Here is a 19348-nt window from a genome sequence, read left to right as displayed (position 1 = left end):
GTTAGTGTGATAAAAGGCTTGATGAAGCTATGTAGCCTAGTAATTGTAGAGCGTAATCTATTTATTTAGACCATTGAGTTTACTGTAATATAGCCTACTCTCAATGACACGCGCTCTAGCGCCACATCCAAAGTCTCTCGTCGCCACCTGGCGGCCAAACATGATAGAAGGTCATTTTCCTGTTACGTTTTCCTACGTCAGCTTTAACCAGTGCGCATGCTTACTACGCATGTATACTTCCGCGTAACTGCTTGAAGCCGCACAGATGCACTGTTCTTAACATAGCACATATTTCTTACATTCCTCGCTTATTCATGCTCAGGTTTCTGTATACAATCTTCTTTTGCGCTACGTATGTATTATCCAGCGTCAAACATGCCGCTGCCCAAGAAATTACGGAGGAGGAAATGGCAAAGTACAGGTACGTCTTCTTCGATAGCACCTGACAAGCTAATTTAGTTACTATAGATTGGCTTCCCAGATGGCTGTGCCAGCTCACTGTGATAAACTCACCAGACAGGAACACAGGATATAAACTCACCATAAATACAAAGTGGGCTAGAACTACAAGTCTTCCTCTGGATTTGTGTTGTTAAGAAAACATTCGACCCAAGTAGTCTGGTGGCAAGTAAAGCACCACAAGAGCACGCCATGTTGAGATTTAAGAGTTAACCTATTCATTTTCCATTTCTGCTGCTCTACAATAATGTCTTCTCTAATCCAAGTTGCCAATCTTATTTAATTCGTCCACAGTGTTGATGGTCTGTGTTGTTAGTGTAACCATTACAAGTCCACCCTGTTTTTCCCTGTACAGTTCAAGTAATGTCCATGTATGTGTGTTATTACACAGGGAACGAATAAAGGCTATGTTTTACCATGCTTACAACAATTACCTGGATAATGCCTATCCTTATGATGAGCTGCGGCCACTTACCTGTGATGGTCAGGATACCTGGGGCAGGTTCGGAAATCCTCTTTTTTTATTGAAATGATTGTGTTGGTTATGGATAGCATTGATGATCTATAGAGATTCAAGTCAATTGCAAAAGTGAGATTTGCATGTTACTTTCTTTTTCAGCTTTTCCCTGACACTGATTGATGCCTTGGATACACTACTGGTAAGATACAGTGAAGCACTTGATGTTCATCAACTATTTTTGGGCTGTGTGGATGTTGGTCAGAACACACACACACACACACACACACACACACACACACACACACACACACACACACACACACACACACACACACACACACACACACTTCACACATGTTTGGTTTGTTTTCTTAGATATTGGGGAATCACACAGAATTTCAGCGTGTGGCAAATCTCCTGCAGGACACTGTGGACTTTGACATCGATGTCAATGCATCTGTGTTTGAAACCAACATCAGAGGTGAAAAAGCAATTTGAAATTAAATACAGAAAGATACCCAAGTTTTGCTATTACCATTCTACTGCACAGTAGTACAGCATGTCTACTGTAATATAGTGAGTAGTTCATGGAACAGTGGCTTGAGCAGCATCTGCAACAATGCTGTTCTAATAATAATAAATTACATGTAGTATGTAACATAATTATATCCTATGCGTCAAATCTGTCCTGTTTGTTATGTGTGTCTCTCCAGTGGTTGGTGGTCTGCTGTCGGCCCACCTGCTGTCCAAGCAGGCCGGGGTGGATGTGGAGGAGGGCTGGCCCTGCTCTGGTCCTCTGCTCCGCATGGCCGAGGACGCCGCACGCAAACTGCTCCCAGGTCAGGATACTTGGCATTACATTACATTTGGTGAATGCTTTTATTCAAAGAAAAGCTTCTCTCAGGTCAGAGCCACTTAGATCAGGGAGAGACTCATACAGAGAGAACATACACTTTATACAATAGTTAGATCCGGTCAATACATTTTGCAATATGTCATTGGACGAGACGCGTGAGCAGTGGTGTTCATTGATTTAGCTGCTGCAGTAAATATATGTTATTTGGACACATCATTGTGACTGACGGCCTATGACATTGCTGTCTGCCATTCAAATCAGCTGGGGGAAAATGATAAGCCTGAGGTAAAAAGATAACTCTCTTTCCTGGAGCAAAAATGTTATTTTTGGTGAGTTTCAGGGTTTTGATGTAGTGGATTCCATTACAGTGGAATTTCACTACTGCATCCTTACCAAACATTTGATCAAGATGGTGGTATGCTTAATTCCTACTTTAGATATGAGGCCAATAGGTAGTCTTGGTTGATATACAGCCACTAGTGGGTTTATGTGACGCTATCAAACATGGTGACTATTGCAAACAGAGTGGAAAGAGATCATTCCACCGTGTCTCTCTGCAACAAATACGGTTGTTAAGGAGTTTTTCCATTTTCCATTACTTAATAATAACACACAGTGGTTTATGAAGCTGACAATCAGCCCGCTCAAGGCTAATCATATTAGACAACAGGAAGCTCATGGTGATGGCTGACATACAGTAATCACCGCGAATGGTGTTGGTGGCAGCTCTCTCTTTTTATGATGTGTTGTTGGCCTTTTACACATTTTGACAGGACAGTAATGAGCAAGACATGATGTGAGTGGAAGAGAGAGACGTTGAAGGATCTTGGGCCAGAATCAAACCTGGGTCCCAGGCGTAACAGTAAAGTGCGGAGGCCCTCTGTGGCCTTTTTAGATGTAGCGTTAGACGTATGGTTCTCACCTCGGGTGACCTTTTCACATTTTCACTGCTCTCAGCTTGTGCTCAAGACCTGCTGGGGTAAACCTTTTCTCTTTTTTCCCCCATTTTACCTCCTATCTTGAAGCTGCACTGTTGGGCGCACTGATACAAAATCAATGAGCTCAGAGAAGGTCACAAAGAGCCACCAAGTGACTGCAGTGCGACACAGGGAAAGAGCAGCTGGGGTTTTTTATGCAAAAAGACAAATATTGTATCAGTTTCTGGGGATTTGGCATTTTTTGTCTTTATCAGCGTGCGTCATGGTGTATGTTACTTTGGCCAAACCAACAAACTCGCTGTCTTTGTGGTCGATCTAGCACATTTTGTTCCCCAAATTGCTGTGATGCTGTGCAGCATTATCAGGATTTAGATTTCAAGCCAAAACGCCTTTGTAAAGTGCAGTCCAGTTCAGTGTTGCTGATCTATTCTAATCGTGTTTCCTATCCAACAAATATGGTCTTACATTACTTACTGACACTGTAGGCATATTTTTAAAGTGAGATTGAAACTCTGATAAACTTGCTCTGCAGTCACCCAAAATGTTAATAGTTTGTGTGGAATCATGTTATCAAGGTTACATGATCATTTTAACCAGTAATGGGTCTAAGCAATATGTCTAATTAATGGGGTCTAAGCAACGATTGGTTGGGTCATTGTACTATTTGTACTACATTGTACTACTCCTCCAGTTTTTATTCTTGGTGATATTCTGCCTATGAATTTATGTACAACAACGACTTCCAGTATCATAAATGAGATTTCATCCTTGAATGTTTTTTTGAATTTCTAACATGGGGATAAGGCAAAATCATTGTAAAATAATGTTTTTTTGAAGTTTAAATTATTTAGTGCAGTATTTGGTGTACATTTCAATTTCCAATGGGCTCTTATACTTGAGTTTGTAACTGGTAAAAATTAAACCGTTAAGAATTTCCTGATCTTGCAAGTGTAGCAGTGGGCGCAACTTCTAAAGCCAAATAAATATCTTTTGGTGTGAAAAAAATCTACACTCAGGAACGAAGTCTCTATATCATATACCACCATGTCTACCACCATGCCATCATCAGTGCGTACGCTGCTAAGAGCAGATTTTTTTTTTCTCTTTAAATTTCCGGATCCTTCCCCAATCCCCATCTCTCTCCCTCACTACTTTCCTGTCGGTCTCCCACACTATCCTGTTCAGTAAAGGTGCAAAAGGGCCCAACAAATATCTAAAACAAAAAGTAAACAAACTGCTCATTATTCTCCAATGTGTTTTCTCATTGCCCCTACAGCCTTCCAGACCCCTACAGGCATGCCCTATGGCACGGTGAACCTGCTGAAGGGTGTCAACCCAACAGAGACCCCGGTCACCTGCACGGCGGGGGTGGGCACCTTTGTGCTGGAGTTTGCCACTCTCAGCCGTCTGACGGGTGACCCAGTGTTTGAGGAGGTGGCATGGAAGGCCCTGAGAGCTCTCTGGAGGACCCGCTCTGATATCGGACTGGTAAGACCCTACTTTATAGTATATTGCATTACATAGATTCTTTTGCCTAAAGTGACTTGCGGAATGGGACATAGACAGCAATATACAAAGTGTGTTGAGGTACAGTGCATGTAAGCATGTGTAACTGAGGGGTTCACAGTCCGCCACTCAGGACTTGAACCCGCCACCTCCTAGTAACCAACGCTGCTGTTCGAGCATGGGAGGCACAGCACGATACCGCTGGCCCAAAGGACCTAAAGAACCAGTCTGATAGCTCATACTGTATGATACTGTATGAGGCGGGAGGAAGGTTTCCTAATGTTCCACGCCACACTCTGCTAGCTGGCCTCCGGTTCACATCACGGGCAGTCATGGGTGAGTGGTTAGGGCGTCGGACTTGTAGCCAAAAGTTGCCGGTTCGACTCTCGACCTGCCAGGTTGGTGGGGGGAGTAATTAATAAGTGCGCTCTTCCCTATCCTCCTCCATGACTGGTACCCTGAGCATGGTACCGTCCCGCCGCACTGCTCCCTTTCGGGTGCCATTGGGGACTGCCCCCTTGCACTGGTGAGGTATGCAATATTTTTTGTGTGCAGTGTGCATTTGTGTGCTGTGAAGTGCTCGGTCACAATGACAATGGGAGTTGGAGTTTCCCAGTTGAGCTTTTACTTTCACTAAAATTAGTGCAAAGGGGTTATAAGACATGATTACACTCAGTGGTTATAATTTCTTGTTATGCATTTGTTGTTTTGACTCAAGTTTACAAATGAAAATGAAAATATTTTAGTAAGATGTCCGTGGGAGGGAGAGGCATTGGATTTCATTACATTATATTTCATTACATTTAGCACACGCTTTTATCTGCAGTGACTTACGAAGTATGTATGCATGATAAAATTAGTAGAAGGGGTTATGTTAATTAATGTAACATTTTAACATTGTTAGATTCCATGACATTTAGCAGATGCTTTTATCCAAAGCAACTTACCAATGTGGACATAGTGTGGCAGGTACAGAACAGTATGTAGGCATAGTAGGCTAGTGCACAAGATTACATGACACAGTCATGCCCAGTGGCTGCATTTGTGTTGTTGATATTTGTTTTGTCTTTATTTTGTTAATTACTATTATTTTCAAACCTATTTTGTGAATGGCAATTGGGATATTTGGGCAAGATGTCAGTTGGAGGAAGCGTGAGACAGGAAGTAGGTCTTCATGTGGAAAATACAGTTGCCGCCTTGCGGTCACCTGATCAGCATGTCGCCACTGTGCTGTAGCCTATTTTCTTTCCTTAGACAGATCTTTTCCGATGTCCTTAACATTTTGTATCTCCTCTGAATTGAATCAGTCAGCTTCCTCCGCACTGAAGAAATAATAATTTCCAGCCAGGTGGTTATCATGGTCAAAATTAGTAAGTGTGAATGGCACTCTGACCAGCAAGTTGATTAAAATTCTAAGATAAGGTTAACAGTAACTTACACTGATATACTGAGTAAAATGGAAAGTTTTTAATCAGAGCCAGATATCTTGTTTGGAAGGAGTCTCTTGCCATTCATATACCACTTATGGTTCCAGTGCATGGTGTTTGTCAGATATGATGTGTGATCACCACTGTATCTTGTCAGGTGGGGAACCACATTGACATCGTGACCTCTAAGTGGGTGGCTCAAGACGCTGGCATTGGAGCGGGCATCGACTCGTACTTCGAATACCTGGTGAAGGGCGCCATCATGCTGCAGGATGAGGAATTGCTCTCAATGTTCCATGGTACAGTCACGCTGAATCTCAGCTTGCACTTTTCACCAACGTCCACGGTCATTACTGTCCATTATCACTGTCTTGGTGTTGTTTTTTCTTTTAAGTAATGCTGCCTGTTTTGACTAATGCCCTTTACCCTTTGAATGTGATATAAAACAAAACAAAAAAACGGAAAGATGCAAACTGTTTTGTAATGCAGGTAAAAGCTATTTACTATTACACAAGCTATTGATATTACAGTATCAGTTGTTGTCAGGAATTTGAACAGATGAAAGCAATGTTTGCTGCGTACGTGCGCTATGTCCTAACAAAACAGTCATTTTAATGTGAGTATTTTGTGTTCTCTCTGTGTCTTGCCTGTTGTTGTATCAGAGTATGACATTGCCGTGAAGAACTACACCAAGTTTGATGACTGGTATCTGTGGGTACAGATGCACAAAGGGACCGTCTCCATGCCTGTGTTCCAGTCCCTAGAGGCTTTCTGGCCCGGTCTGCAGGTGACACAGTCTTATGGTCATGCAATCCTGTAGAGTTATACTGTTAAAAAGTGCCAGCAGAATTAGTACAAGATCTGTTATATTGAGGGGATATGAGGACAAACAAACATAAACGTCAGAATTAAATCAAAATAAGAAGTACATTAAAATGGTAAAGCAAGTTATGGCTTAGAGCCCATATGATATGACTGTAACAAGATTGATGAAGTTTCAGAAATGCAGTAGTAAGTATAATGGTCTATACAGCACTATATAACCAGAGTAAACCTATGACCTTTGACCTTTTTTGTGTGTGTTTTGTTGTTGAATGCTCCAGAGCCTGATGGGTGACTTGGACAATGCAGTCAGGACCTTCCACAACTACTACACGGTGTGGCGTCAGTTTGGAGGCCTGCCTGAGTTCTACAGTATCTATCAGGGCTACACTGTGGACAAGAGAGAGGGATACCCCCTCAGACCAGGTACGTACACTACACCTCAAACACAGCACATGCCCATACTAGATCAGTCTTCTCAACCGTTTGTGAATAAATGCTCCCTGGGCCTCATCATAAGCCTCCCAACATCCCTTAACCTCGTCATATGCCTGCCAACGCCCCCCTTGGTATTAAAAAATAAAACAGACTTAATACACACCAATGGCAACTACGTAAGCACCGCCCTCTCAGCTGTATCTCCAGACCCCCCTCCCCCCAGGATTCCCCAACACCGCCTCCTGGTGAGAAACACTATACTAGACCAAGGGACCTAGCTTAAATGCAATTAATATTCTCTTCATGTACATCTGCTGGTTATACACATTGCATATATACACATTGGTTATACCTGGTTGGTACTCAGATGCCTGAGACAGACAAAGACGATTGCAGGCTGAGATTTTTTTTATTATTATTGCCACATAAAGTCAGAGGTTTATTGAATGTATAAAATACTACAAAGATGAAGCTTCTGTGGAAAAACAGCACCAAAGGTCACTACAGTAAAACATACATACATACATACATAGCCTACATGTAATAACAGCACACCCAATTTAACATAGTTGTAAAATGCTGATGAACTTTAACAGTGTCGGTACATTAAAACACTTCTTTCTTGGAAGGCACATTAGTTAGTCGTGAACTGTGAGATGGCATATAGCAGTCCAGTATAACACTGCACTGTATCTTTGTTGAGATGCATACATTACATTACATTACATTACACCATTGCATTTCACTTAGCTGACGCTTTCATTTGTTCAAAGTGACTTACAACTATTATTTTTCAGGGTATTGGTTACAGGCCCTGAAGCAATATGGGGTTAGGTGCCTTGCTCAAAGGTACTTCAGCCATGGGTGCAGGTGTAGGGAGAGGTCAGGGGGGATTCGAACCTGCAACCCCTAGATTGAAAGGCCAGCTCTCTAACCACTAGGCCATGGCTACCCATACTACAATCCATGCTGGTCCTCAGAGCTTGTACATTACACACAGCCACATGTCACAGTACTGTTACAGTATGCATGTCTAGCACGACTGACATTTATAGACTGTTATTATATGGTTGTGACGTCATCTGTCGAATGCTCCATTCATTTCAACGGGGCTCCCCAACGTTCGGACGTCTGTTATTTTTCGATAACGGACGGGTTGGTCTATAACAGACCGCTGTCAATGGCAACAAGACTTTTCACTGCTAAAGCGACTTTTCAACAAGACTCTAATCAGCTGCTGTGATAGACAGCACCCGTTGTCCTGGCTACCGCTGTCAATGGCAACAAGACGTTCACTGCTAAAGCCACTGGCTTGTATACAAGTCAGTGGCTAAAGCGAATGTTTCATATCACTCCGCAGGGGGTCCGGTCTTCTGTCACTCTAATCAGCTGCTGTGATAGACAACACCTGTTGTCCTGGCTACCTAGCTGTTGCCTAGCGGTGTTCCACAACGGCACTGTTTTGTTTTGCGCAGCAACAATCTTAACATTAAATAGGTCTAAAGAAATGTCCCCGCCATGTGTGAATCATTTAAGTATATCCATATAATAAGCGGGTTAACTTTCGGCGAGTCGGTCGCTTTGTGGAATAGCAGCACTTCAGAGACGTCGCGTCGGGGTCTAAAGATTCTCTCTGTCGTGCTGCTATTCCACGGTAGCGACCTTCTCGCCGAACGTTAACCCTTACTTATCTCCAACACAGTTATAATCTCTCTCTCTCTCCGTCTGTATCTTTTCATCTTTATTTCACTGTTTGCACAGAGTTGATTGAGAGTGCCATGTATTTGTACAAGGCTACTGGGGACCCCATCTTCCAGCAGCTTGGGCGAGACGCTGTTGAGTCCATTGAGAAGATCAGTCGAGTGAAGTGCGGCTTTGCCAGCGTGAGTGACAAAATACAGGACAGACGTCCTTATAGGGGCATTATCATAATTTAATACAATCTTTGTCAGTCAATAAGATGGTTATTACACATTATTTATCACGGTGGCGACTACTTTGTTACTAGTGGTGTCAACAATAATCGATTCGGCGATGCATTGCGGGGCATGGACAATTCAATTCAATGCGGCAAGTTCCAGAATCGATGTGGCACATTTTTTTAAGTTTCAATTACTTCCGTGGATATTTCAGGAGCAAATGAATGTTAAATTAAGTAAAAGCACTTCAAAGCATTGAAAACTGCAAGACTGATAGGCCTACAGAAAACAGCCAATAAAATGTTGCTCAGTGTCTGACTACTTGTATTGCCTCATCATGACTGATGAAACATTTGCTTTGCTTTCAGTAGAAATGTAATGCATTGTAATGCATCATAGAATTGATTTGAATCGAATCGTGAGGAGTGGCAGTGCCAATGCACACCACTATTTGTTACACAAAAGCTGTACAGCATCTGCTGTTGTATTGGGAGAGTGGTGGGGGCGGAAAAGAGAGGCAATGAAGTCGTATTTCCTGCTTTCTTGTAAGACCGTTAGATGAGGAGACACACTGTACTGCATAAAGAGGTTTGGTGAAATATTTTTTCTAGATTTATAATGAAACCTTTTTTTCTGGCCCAAATGCAGGTGAAGGACGTGAGGGATCACAAACTGGACAACCGCATGGAGTCCTTCTTCCTGGCCGAGACCATCAAGTACCTCTACCTGCTGTTCGACCCGGACAACTTCCTGCACAACAACGGCTCGTCATTTGAGCTGGGCGGGTCGGACGGGGACTGCGTGCTGTCGGCCGGGGGCTACATCTTCAACACGGAGGCCCACCCTCTAGACCCGGCGGCCCTGCACTGCTGCAGCCGGGCCCAGGAGGAGCGGTACGAGCTCCAGGACATCCTGCTCAGCCTGTCCGAGGCCCCTGACTCCTTTAACCAGCCGGAGGAGGATGAGGACGAGGAGGAGCGGGGCAGGGAGCCGGTTCTGCTTCACGGGTTGAAAGAGGTCAAAGGCGCTGTGGCTATGGACATTGATATGGACACGAGCAGAGATTTGCGGGCGACGGAGAGCATTGCGCTCAAGCCGGGGAGTCGGCGGAAGCCCCGGGTGCTCTCTTGCCCCATGCAGCCCTTCAGTTCCAAGCTGTCCCTCATGGGGCAGGTGTTCACAGACAATACATGATAAAAAAAAGATGGGGAAAATAGGAGTGCGGGGGGTGGGTCTGTTTGTCATAGTGAGTTTTGATTGCAAGTTGAAGGAAAGTCATTTTTACAAAAAAAATAAAACAAATATTTATTTGAGCATTTTTTGTTGTTTTTTCTTTTTTGCTTTTTCTGGTTTATTAAACTGTAATTATTACCTTCATGTAGGAAAATGAGACATTTATTGTGGAGTCACAAGTAAAGCCAGGCAGGCCACAGTGGGAAAACCAGCAACAGCTTATTATGGTAAAGAAAACATGAGACCACTTTAACACTCTTGGCAGGAAGAATGTCAAACAACAAAGGCTACAGAAAGAGCCTTAGGATATAAACAGCTAGCAGCTACCTACTGAATTCCTTCAAGTTCTCAGACAAGGTCAGCTTTCTTGCCCCACAGAACAGAAATGCACACGGTAAGCCTCTGCAGGAAACAAAAAAGGCAAAGCAGCTTAAAAGACCACACAAAACCAAACACAGTTAATCGTTGCTTTTCTGTTCTTTTAAACGTGATAATTCAACTTGAAGCGTAGTTGTATGGATAATAGCTCACGTGAACCTAGCAAACGTTCTCTGAGAGCTTTTCCTCAAAGTATTTGACGCTAATATGTAGCACAGCATGAAACGGAGATGGCTGATTGACTGGCACGCTGGATTGACTTGAACAAAGGTTTCATTCAGCAACATTTTGTCAGTGTAGCGTAAAAACAACGTTCGTTTAACCTCTTTAAGAAGGCCACAAAGTTGGTTGGTCCGACGATGGAGTTCATTGGGCTAGTTAGCACGAATAATTCACAGTATAAATGTCAACAAATATCTAAGTGAGTTGCCTACATAGGCCTAGTCCTGTGGTGAGGTTCACCAAGGCCTATCTACGGATGGGTTCTCCAAAAATTCGATACAAAATAACAACACACTTTGGAGATAGTAGGCTCTGCAAACGGCACCATTCGCCATGCCCAGTCGGGCACTAAGCTTCACTATCGCACACACTGTGGTTGTAGCATGCAGTAGTCTTTTGGTCAGCTGTCATTACAAGTTCTACTAGAAACCGACAATGATGTGTTAGACCTACTTAACTGTATGCAACTGTTTTTTTTTTTTTTTTTTTTTTTTTTTTTTTTTTTTTTTTTAAACAATGTTATTTCCCCCCTGTTTGACACCTCTGCACCCTAAGAAAAATGATGACCAAAGTGGCTGCATCTCCATTGTGTCCAACTGGTATGTAACAGGTAGAGGCCTGTCTTTTAGGTTGCATTGACATATTATCAGTAACTACTAAACAAATATGATAAGCAGCACCTGATTACAGTCTTTGGACAAGACCAACATGATTCATCTCTCTAATAGTTCATCTTCCTGAGTGACCTCCATGTCCATTTGATGACGTTTGATAAGCTCTGGATCATGACAACGTAAACAATCTGGGCGAGATGGTGGAAGAGTTGATGGATAACGTGGTGTTGATCCTGTTGCCTTTGACTTGGAAGCAATTTTCCCATTTCGTTTTAGAATGCCCTTTCGTCTCCTGTCAGCCATTGCTCCGTCACCTCCTTCCATTTGATACATGGCTGTACTAGCACCATGGAGAGCGGACACATCAGGCGGTGCATCCAGTTTTTCTGAAGTGGCACTGGCTCTCTCATACGTTTTTTTAAGGATGCCTTTCTTGGGTGCTGAACAGGCTGCAGTTGGTCTAAGAGAGGTAGAAGGGCTTTGTGAAGACCGAGGCTCATCCATTTGGTACCCATGTGGTAGTGAGGAGTAGAGAGGCTCTTCAGTTGGCTGTTTTGGGGGGAAGGAGAGCCTCATGTGAGGATCGGACAGTAGGCGTTTGGACCTGGTTTGACCATTAGCAGAGGGTGAGGCACTGTCATCTTCCACTTGGGGCCTCTTGCTTGGCTGCACATGTATGGACATGGCAGATGGACAGTCACAAACAGACATGTCAAAGCCACAGTTCACCCACCAGTGATTGGCTACATCCTCCACAGTTGCCCTGTCCTCCACCCTCACCGTTAGCATCCAGCCAATCAGGGCACAGGCATCTGGGGAGGGGAGAAACAAATTCATTGTTCAGTTAACTTTGTATGATTACTGCAGCAACTAACCTCTCCTCATACACTTTATTTTACAAGGCTATTATCCAGCAAACGATCAGGTATCAAATAATGACTTGTCAGTTAATTGTACATTTTTTGTCAAACAAAAATTAATAGAAATATGTTATTAATAGCGAATTATTAACTCCATTGTCTTATGTGTAGTTCATGTCACCTGATGGAGGCTGAGGTCTCCGGTAGTGTCCCTGTCTGATCTGGTGTCTGAGGCCATTGTAGCTTGCCCCATCAAACGGCATTGATCCATGGACCATGGCGTAGAGCAGCACACCCAGAGCCCAGCAGTCCACCTTACCAAGGAGCACATGATGTCAATTTCAACCTATGATCATTCTTTTTAAACAATCTTCGTTAATCTAACTTCTACAATCGGTAGGCTGTTACCTCTGGGCCTTTGTGTAAGTGCCCATCCATTTCCATTTATCATAGATTACAATTCAATTTGCAGTCCACGTCGTAATGGTGGACATTCTTTATTTATCTGAATGTTGGTGACCAATACAAAAATGTCACCTCTGGGCCTTGGTAGGGGTGTCCATTGATAATCTCAGGTGAGGCGTAGAGGGGACTGCCACAGAAGGTTTCCAGCATCCTCCCTCTCTCGTAGTGGTTTGACAGGCCAAAGTCAGCCAGCTGGTAGAAGAATATGCATACTATGTCATTACTTTTCAACTTAAGAAGAGCTTTAAAGTCTGAATATGTTTAGGGAGTGTGCAGGTATAAGAACATGCCCTAAGAAGAGCTTTAACCCATTTTACCCTAAGCCCTTTTTGGGAAAGGGTGCCCTCTGCCTATTAAATTCTGCATATTTCAGCGTCCTAAGCTCATAAAAAACATGAAATAAGTTGCATTTAAAAGCTAGAATCCTCATTTTGCATTAGAATGTGTTCATTCAGCTCTAACATACCCACATTTTATTATTTAAAAAAAAAAATTCTCAAGAGCCTGAATGCAGCGTACATGTGTCCACAGGCTAAAATGGGTTAAAGTTTGCATGTGTTTCTCAGAGGTGAAGACTTACAGCATGTTGTACCTCTTGACATCCTGATGTACACTAACTCACCTTTACATTCAGGCTGTGGTCCAGTAGAATATTTTCTAGTTTGAGGTCTCGATGAACCACACCACTCTGAAAGATATGGTAAACAATGTGCACAACCTCTCTGTTATCGCAGTTTCTGCATTGCATACTACTATTGTCCATTCCCTGAGGAACCATACCACTTTGAAAGACAAACATAACCTGTGCAGCCTCAGTCTCAGTCATGTCAAATAACATTCTGCTTTCTTTTTCTTCCTCTTATGTGGTGACCTATGATGCCCAATAATACCATCCAGTATCTTCTGCCATGAAGCACTGATGCAGCAAAATACACATTGGACACATGACTTCTCAGTCATGTCAAATAACTGCATTTCTGCATCGCATACTGTACAGGTAGGTCAGTGGTGTGAAACACGAATTGACCGAGGGCCAAAATCTGGAACAAAGTCGCAGGCCAAACAAAAAAAAAAGACTACAATTTTGCATGCATGCACTTAATACTGATGATGTGTCCCAGCGCATCAGCAAGATGTATCTTTCACCTGTCAATCTGGCCTAGCCAGTGACACTCAGGAACAGACTGGGTGGCAACCAGGGACAGTCTGGTGACAACTGGAGAGACAGTTGACAGCCCGGAAAGACGGCAACCGGGGCAGGAAGGGTTAGCACCCCAACCTGTGTCCCCCGTGAGGGGGAAACCCAAATCTGCTACGAAAAAGCCTTCTGAGATATACCCCCAGGGGATCCCGAGAGGGGGGGAGAATGAGATCCCCATCCGGACAGACCTTACGGCATCGACACTCGGCAATGGAAACTCGACTACGAATGCACAATGCATCTGCGGAAAAGTGTGCAAGAACGCGCGTGGCCTCAAAATACATCTGGCCAGGATGAAATGCAGGGACCAGGGGAACACACAGCAACGCACAGGACTTGGTCCTGGTGAGACGCAGGAGGAGCCCGGCCAGGAAGCACCCCACAGTGCCCAGCCCCTCCGAGCAGTGGAGCCTCCGAACCCTTGCAGGTCATTCCATCAGAAGCGGATCAAGTGGCCTTCAGCCAGCAGCCAGGCAGCATGGGCACAGTTCGACACAGATGTAAGCCAGATCCTGGAAACCACCGCCAAGGGAGAAGTGGACAGACGCCTCCAGACCATGACATCCATCATAGTCAGCTACGCAGCAGAGAGGTTTGGCCTCATTGAGAGCAAGAACCCCATGACCAGATTCACACTGAACCGCCGCGCTACTCAGATCCATAAACTGCGCCAAGAACTGCGGACTCTCAAGAAGCAGTACAAGGTTGCAGGTGAAGAGGAGAAACAACCCCTGGAAGAGCTTCGCAACATCTTGAGGAAGAAGCTAATGACGCTACGTCGTGCAGAAGGGCATCGAAGGAGAAGAAAGGAGAGGGCAAGGAGTCGTGCTGCGTTCATCTCCAACCCCTTCAACTTCACCAAGAAGCTGCTTGGTGATAAGCGGAGTGGCGTCCTCATGTGCTCAATGGCAGAGGCAAACACCTTTCTGCACAACAACCTCAGTGACCCAGACAGGGATCAGGAGCTTGGACCACAGAGGACCCTCATTAGCCCGCAAGCGCTGACAGTGGAGTTTGTGATGAGGGAGCCCAGCTGGGCTGAAATACAGGAGGTTGTGAAGGGAGCCAGATCAGCCTCAGCCCCAGGCCCCAGCGGTGTTCCATACACTGTGTACAAACGGTGTCCACAACTGCTGCGACATCTCTGGAAGCTGTTGAGAGTGATCTGGCGCAGGGGACATGTGGCTGGCCAGTGGAGATCTGCAGAGGGTGTGTGGATCCCGAAGGAAGAGGACTCAAAGGACATCAGTCAGTTTAGGACGATCTCGCTGCTAAGCGTCGAAGGCAAGATTTTCTTCAGTGTCTTGTCTCGACGACTAACTGAGTTCCTTCTGAAGAACAGTTATATTGACACCTCTGTTCAGAAGGGTGGGATCCCTGGAGTGCCTGGATGCCTGGAACATACAGGAGTGGTAACACAACTCATCAGAGAGGCTCGTGAAGGGAAAGGAGATCTAACCGTACTGTGGCTGGACCTGGCCAATGCGTACGGTTCCATACCTCACAAGCTTGTCGAGGTTGCCCTCCTGCAACATCACGTTCCCACCAAAGTCATAGACCTTATCCTGGACTATTACAGCAACTTCAGGTTAAGAGTCACCGCTGGGTCAGGTACATCGGACTGGCATCGACTTGAGAAGGGCATCATAACAGGCTGCACAATCTCAGTCATCCTGTTTGCACTGGCCATGAACATGATCGTCAAGTCAGCAGAGGTTGAGTGCAGGGGACCCCTGACAAAATCCGGAGTACGTCAGCCTCCGATAAGAGTGTTCATGGACAACCTAACTGTCACCACCACATCTGTCCTGGGCAGCAGATGGATTCTACAAGGACTAGAAAAGCTCATCACATGGGCAAGGATGAGCTTTGAGCCTGCAAAATCAAGATCTCTGGTGCTCAAGAAGGGAAAGGTGACAGACAGGTACGTCTTCTCTCTTGATGGAGCCACTATCCCATCCATCAGACAGCAGCCTGTCAAGAGCCTTGGGAAGCACTTTGATTGCAGCCTCAAAGACTCATCTTCCATCCAGAGGACCAGCAAGGAGCTTGAGGGATGGCTGAGGTGTGTTGACAGATCGGGCTTGCCAGGGAGATTCAAGGCCTGGATTTACCAGCATTCCATCCTGCCCCGCATCCTCTGGCCTCTGCTAGTGTATGCAGTACCCATCACAACCGTAGAGGCCATGGAGAGAAAGATCAGCAGCTACTTGCGAAGATGGCTTGGCCTACCCCGAAGCCTGAGCAGTGCTGCCCTGTACGGCAGTAGCAACACCCTGCAGCTTCCATTCAGTGGACTCACTGAAGAGTTCATGGTAACCAGAACTCGAGAAGCCCTGCAGTACAGAGAATCCAGGGATGTTAAGGTGGCATCGGCTGGTATCCAGGTGCGGACAGGGCGTAAATGGAGGGCGGACAAGGCTCTGGAAGTGGCAGAGTCGCGACTGAGGCAGAAGGTACTGGTCGGTTCCATAGCCTCAGGGCGCGCAGGCATTGGCTACTTCCCATCAACCAGGGTGGACAAGGTCCAGGGAAAAGAGCGGCAAAACCTCATCCAGCAGGAAGTGCGGGCAGGCGTGGAGGAAGAACGAGCCAGCAGGATGGTGGGAATGGGACAACAAGGAGCATGGACTAGATGGGAGAATGTTCTACAACGGAAGATCACATGGCCTAACATCTGGAGAGCAGACTCCCTTAACATCAGGTTCCTAGTCCAAGCTGTCTACGATGTCCTGCCCAGTCCATCCAACCTCCATATCTGGGGCAAAGCTGAGACACCATTCTGCCCCCTGTGTCCAGGACGGGGATCCCTGGAACATCTACTCAGTAGCTGCCCTAAAGCCCTTGGCCACGACCAGGTGCTGAAGGCGGTTGCTGAGAGTATAGCCAAGGCCATCAATACCACCAAGGGCCACAGCAAGCCAAAGTCCATCAGGTTCCACAGAGCTGGAGAGAAGCCCACTCCCCAAGCAGAGGCCAGGGCAGGTCTCCTCACCACTGCCACAGACTGGCAGCTGGATGTGGACCTTGGCAAACAGCTGAAGATCCCAGCCAGGATAACATCGACACGGCTCCGACCAGATATGATCATTGTTTCTGATTCCACCAAGCAATTGATCATTCTGGAACTCACAGTGCCCTGGGAAGAACGCATGGAGGAGGCAAACGAGCGGAAGCGTGCCAAGTACCAGGAGCTGGTGGAGGAGTGCAGAAGCCAAGGCTGGAAGACCTGCTGTGAACCCCTGGAGGTGGGATGCAGAGGATTTGCAGGGCGGTCCCTCTGCAAAGTCCTCACCATGCTGGGCCTCACCGGGGAGGCAAAGAGGAAGGCCATTAGGTCTGCAACTGAAGCCGCAGAAAGAGCCACAAGATGGCTTTGGATCAAGAGGGCTGATCCGTGGACGAATGCTGCTGGGACACAGGCTGGAGTCTGATCAACTCCAGTTGGGTCGCCTGGGGGAGGGTGTATGATGTTGAAAGACCCGAAACACCCAATGAGCTCAGGAATCACATCACTGATGATGTGTCCCAGCGCATCAGCAAGATGTATCTTTCACCTGTTGTTAAATTTCACACATACTCTCTTTCCCATCATACTATATGGTCAGGTCAAATGTGCATATTCTGTACATTCTGTGCACTCAAATGTGTGGTTCATTGCCCTGGGTCCACTCATACTGCTGTGACTCACCACATTTTAAGTTCAAGTCTTGTTATGCTGTACATTAATAGTGTACCGTATGTGGACCAACTGTAAATACTATACACATTTGACATGATCTCGCAGGCCAAAAAAAAATATTTCACAGGTGAAATTTGCCTCCCTCCTGGCCTGGGGTTGACATCCCTGCTGTAGGTCCTTTATTGTAGTGACCACCAGTGTCTTCTGTCATAAAGCCTAACGAAACACCTCGTGCTGTGAAAGGTGCACGTGCCCTGAGGAGGGCCTGAAGGCATGGGAACTGTGCCAGTGTGTAAAGTCTGGAGGTTAAGACCCCCCTCTTGTAATTCCCCTGACCTTGGAAGATGTAAACAACTAACCGAGTCAAGTTGTTTACCCCGCTAATAGAGCTTAAGGGCTTTTTTGTAGTAGATTTGGAAATATTAGAGTGTGTGTGTGTGTGTGTGTGTGTGTGTGTGTGTGTGTGTGTGTGTGTGTGTGTGTGTGTGTGTGTGTGTGTGTGTGTGTGTGTGTGTGTGTGTGTGTGTGTGTGTGTGTAAAAGTATACCGTGGTATGTGTATAACGGGCAGGGGTCTCATTAGGAGTGAGTTATGGTCCCTGGGTGTTTATTGTGATACACTCAGACCCTCTGGGTTTTTGCATGGGAGCTTATTTGTGTGTCTGCACCCTCATGTATTACCCCTCTATGCTATAGGTAGATATGTGATACGTGTGCGATGTTGCCATATCTAAGCCGGCTCAGCGACCAGCACACTGCTATGCACACACAGGATAGTATTACAGGATCATCCAGTGAATTTGCATGGGCCGGCAAGTTAATGTAATAAATGTGTGGGGTTAAGGCCACAAGAATGCCAATATTCACCTTCATCTGACACGAGTGCTCGACTCGTACCGTAGTGTACCAATGGATTGTGTACTATTTGAAGTCCCAAGGATTTTTGTGGAAAAGCTGATCACATGGAAATATGTTATGGGGGGAGTCTTGTTCTTATGGAAGCAGAAGCAATGTCTGCCTGTCCGTCCCTTCTCTTGAGTATCGTAGTTCAAGTGCATGCACATTTATTGCTTGTTGCTAATAAATACGCCAACCCCATCTTTGTAAATATCCAGGCTAAATGGGGATAGACTTTCAACCATTGGCAAGTCACCATGACTTTGACTGTGCCCAGTCTGGAATGAAATAGCAGGCTGGTTTCCAGCTTACTCTAGTATTGCTGCTTAAATGTGACCCTGACATCAACACAAAGCCAAATGAGCCAAACCTTTTTTTTCTTTCTTTTTTTTCTGAGTGTTTAGAAGGTTGGCTGGCACCAAAGAAACTGGGCTAAAATTTCTAGCACACAGTAGCAGACACTTAAGCTACTCTCTGTAATTCACATTCAGCAAAGTCTGCATATTTGTAATTGACTTGGGTATACAAATGGGTATACATAGAGGTATGTACACTATATACTGTATGTCTTGATGATTTCTGGTATTTTTGTCATGCCATGTGGGTATTAAGGTTAGACGTCGGAGAAAAATCCCACATCTACATTTGAGCAGGGGAAATATTTAATGTATGTTTATTTGATATGCTATGGAGCAGGAGAGTTAAGCTTACAGCAGCACGTGTGTGTGTGTAATTTATGCGTTGGGTCATGTGGGCAGGAGAGTATTCAACATGTGTGTGTATTGATGTGATGAGCTAGGCGGGCTGGAGAGTTTACAGTACCTTGTGGCAGTAGTGCACTGCGGATGTGATCTGTCTGAAGAGGTTTCTGGCCTCTGTCTCAGTCAGTCTCTGTTTCTGCTGGACATAGTCATACAGCTCCCCTCCACTGGCATACTCCATCACTATCACAATCTTGTCACGGCATTCAAA

General features: G+C 45.3%; 2 protein-coding genes across 2 annotated transcripts in view; one reads left to right on the top strand and one right to left on the bottom strand.

The window, feature by feature from the left end:
* Positions 1-149: 149 nt before the first annotated feature.
* On the top strand, positions 150-10138 carry edem2 (ER degradation enhancer, mannosidase alpha-like 2). Its single transcript, XM_063209153.1, has 11 exons — positions 150-421; positions 851-961; positions 1079-1118; positions 1295-1400; positions 1633-1758; positions 3990-4201; positions 5804-5945; positions 6309-6433; positions 6750-6894; positions 8668-8789; positions 9474-10138. The coding sequence occupies exons 1-11, from the start codon at positions 315-317 to the stop codon at positions 10017-10019; spliced, it is 1782 nt and encodes a 593-aa protein (XP_063065223.1). The 5' UTR covers positions 150-314; the 3' UTR covers positions 10020-10138.
* A 243-nt stretch (positions 10139-10381) lies between these two features.
* LOC134457477 (NUAK family SNF1-like kinase 1) overlaps positions 10382-19348 on the bottom strand; it is a 15726-nt gene continuing 6759 nt past the window's right edge. The window contains exons 3-8 of the mRNA XM_063209485.1: positions 19199-19348; positions 13220-13285; positions 12670-12789; positions 12314-12446; positions 11784-12084; positions 10382-10460 (exon numbers count right to left, since the gene is read on the bottom strand). The exon at positions 19199-19348 is cut by the window's right edge and continues 2 nt beyond it. Coding sequence (XP_063065555.1) covers positions 10382-10460; positions 11784-12084; positions 12314-12446; positions 12670-12789; positions 13220-13285; positions 19199-19348 — 849 coding nt within the window. The remainder of the gene's footprint in view (positions 10461-11783; positions 12085-12313; positions 12447-12669; positions 12790-13219; positions 13286-19198) is intronic.

Source organism: Engraulis encrasicolus, chromosome 10 (assembly GCF_034702125.1).
Source record: "Engraulis encrasicolus isolate BLACKSEA-1 chromosome 10, IST_EnEncr_1.0, whole genome shotgun sequence".
In the NCBI taxonomy this organism is placed as follows: Eukaryota; Metazoa; Chordata; class Actinopteri; order Clupeiformes; family Engraulidae; genus Engraulis; species Engraulis encrasicolus.
The sequence above is the reverse complement of the archived record's forward strand: the minus strand, read 5'-3'. Positions and strand labels throughout refer to the sequence as shown.

What these genes read in the sequence shown, in the direction of transcription:
- edem2 (XM_063209153.1), top strand. Translation starts at nt 315, where the DNA reads ATGCTCAGGTTTCTGTATACAATCTTCTTTTGCGCTACGTATGTATTA. An exon ending in ATGCCTTGGATACACTACTG is followed by an intron (nt 1,119 to 1,294) that starts GTAAGATACAGT and finishes TTGTTTTCTTAG; the next exon opens with ATATTGGGGAATCACACAGA. An exon ending in GGGATACCCCCTCAGACCAG is followed by an intron (nt 6,895 to 8,667) that starts GTACGTACACTA and finishes CTGTTTGCACAG; the next exon opens with AGTTGATTGAGAGTGCCATG.